This window comes from Teleopsis dalmanni, chromosome 1 (genome assembly GCF_002237135.1).
Source record: "Teleopsis dalmanni isolate 2A chromosome 1, ASM223713v2, whole genome shotgun sequence".
Lineage (NCBI taxonomy): Eukaryota > Metazoa > Arthropoda > Insecta > Diptera > Diopsidae > Teleopsis > Teleopsis dalmanni.
This window is the reverse complement of record NC_051846.1, coordinates 155,145,598-155,147,420: the sequence shown is the minus strand read 5'-3', so window position 1 is coordinate 155,147,420 and position 1,823 is coordinate 155,145,598. Positions and strand designations below refer to the sequence as shown.

The 1,823-nt window shown below is 29.6% G+C and overlaps 1 protein-coding gene across 1 annotated transcript; it reads right to left on the bottom strand.

Annotated features, from left to right (window-relative positions):
* Nucleotides 1-837: 837 nt before the first annotated feature.
* Nucleotides 838-1,484, bottom strand: LOC119666510. Its single transcript, XM_038075792.1, has 3 exons — nt 1,403-1,484; nt 923-1,324; nt 838-846 (listed from the first exon to the last, which is right to left on the bottom strand). The coding sequence occupies exons 1-3, from the start codon at nt 1,421-1,423 to the stop codon at nt 838-840; spliced, it is 432 nt and encodes a 143-aa protein (XP_037931720.1). The 5' UTR covers nt 1,424-1,484.
* Between the last annotated feature and the right edge of the window lie 339 nt (nt 1,485-1,823).

Sequence of the window (1,823 nt, the reverse complement as noted above, 5' to 3'; positions counted from 1 at the left end):
AAGCAACGTTATAGTATCGTTCTCCAAGCTGTTGTGGATGCCAATAAAAAATTTATTGAAGTTACTTGCGGAGAACCTGGATCTTTGCATGATTACAGAGTTTTGAGAAGGTCAAAGCTATATAGAATGGCACAATCAAGATACGAAGAAATATTTCCAAACTCGACATTTATTATTGGAGATTCTGCTTATCCTTCTACAAACTGGATTGTGTCACCTTACAAAAATTATGGGAATTTAACCGATAGTCAAAAAAAATTTAATGAAAAACACTCATCTGCTCGTATTGTAGATGAGAACGCTTTTGGTTTACTAAAAACTCGTTTCCGAAGATTATTAAAATTTACGGAGCAGACAAATTTGGCTGCAATAACAAATATAGTTGTAAGCGTTTGTATTTTACATAATATTTGTATTATAAAGGATGATTTGTTTGAGAATGCTGAATCAAATATTCAAAACAATGACGAACAGCAAGCTGATGAAGAGCATGAATTAGATCATGGTAATAATAGAAGGGAAAGGCTTTTTAATTATTTGTTAAGAAAAGGTGTTATATAAGTTTATTAATTAATATATTTATTGTAATTTTTTAAATAGAAAATTTTGTTACATTTATAGAAACTAACTTAACTTAGTTCAATAAGTAATAATATTTTAATGTGTAAATATTTTGTAATTTATTTATTAATAGCATAAATTATATTTTATAAAATATTTACATATTTTGCGTAAGTTTTTCAAGTAACTTGAATTTATTTTCTTCCAATTTCAATTTTCTTTCCTCTAATTTCAATTCATTATCCCATTTCTTAATTATTTTTTGCTTCAGTTCATTCATAGTTTCTTTAAAAAATTTTAATTTCTCTTCCTCTATTCTTTTCTTAACAAATAATTTGTTATCATAATATTCTAGACGCACAGATTTTCTTTTGCGGTTAAATTTTGAAGGTTGTGGCAATTCCAGCATTTGCAATTCCTGCGTTGATGATTGTTGCGTCGGCGATTCCTGCGTTGGAGATTCCTGCGTTGGCGATTCTTCCGTTGGTGATTCTTGCGTTGGCGATAGCTCAGCGTGCGTTTGCACAATGTTTATTTCCAACTCTTCCAGCACCTCTATGTCTTCAACATAGCTGTCAAACCCTAACGTCGCAGTGTGATTATTTGAAATAATTGGTTTATCACCAAATATTTCGTTCATCAACTCCATGTAGGGTGGTAAGCATTGCGATGCACCAGTCCGTCTGTTGTTATCTTTGGCTGCTTTAAATGCACTTAGAAGTGTGCGCATTTTTCTTTCTAAGCAGACTGGAGTAAAGTCATCCTAAAATAAATATTTTTTTTTAATATAATTTAATTTATTTTTTTATTCAAATGATTGCAGAAGTTATGCGATACTTACTGCAATTCCATGTGCTATCATGTCCTCAAGTACATGTTGATATCCAAGTCTTTTTTTCTGGTTTCCATAAACTCTTCCTTTCGTGCCAAGTAGCACTCTAGAAAACACTTCGTTTCCTTTGTGGTCCACAGTTTACGTGTATTTCTATAAAAAAAATTTTTAGAAAAACTTCAAAAATTATGTTTGCTTTATTAATTTTATGTATGTAAACTACAAATTAAATGAAATAAAATAAATGTTACTTGGTAATAACTAACATAATAAAAAATTCAATGTGCTTAATACTTACGATTTCTCCATTCTTATTATTTCTTCGTTACTTTTCAAGATTTTTCAAATTTTTGAATTCTGTTTGAATTTTTATTTCCTCAATTTTTGACATTTGATTGCACTATTCGTTGGAATTTTCAATGAAGGTTCA

Excerpts from the sequence above, each read along its gene's own strand:
- LOC119666510 (XM_038075792.1), bottom strand. The coding sequence starts at position 1,423 with ATGATAGCACATGGAATTGCA. Across the intron at positions 1,325-1,402 it reads TGATAGCACATGGAATTGCA|GATGACTTTACTCCAGTCTG; the intron begins GTAAGTATCGCA and ends TATTTATTTTAG.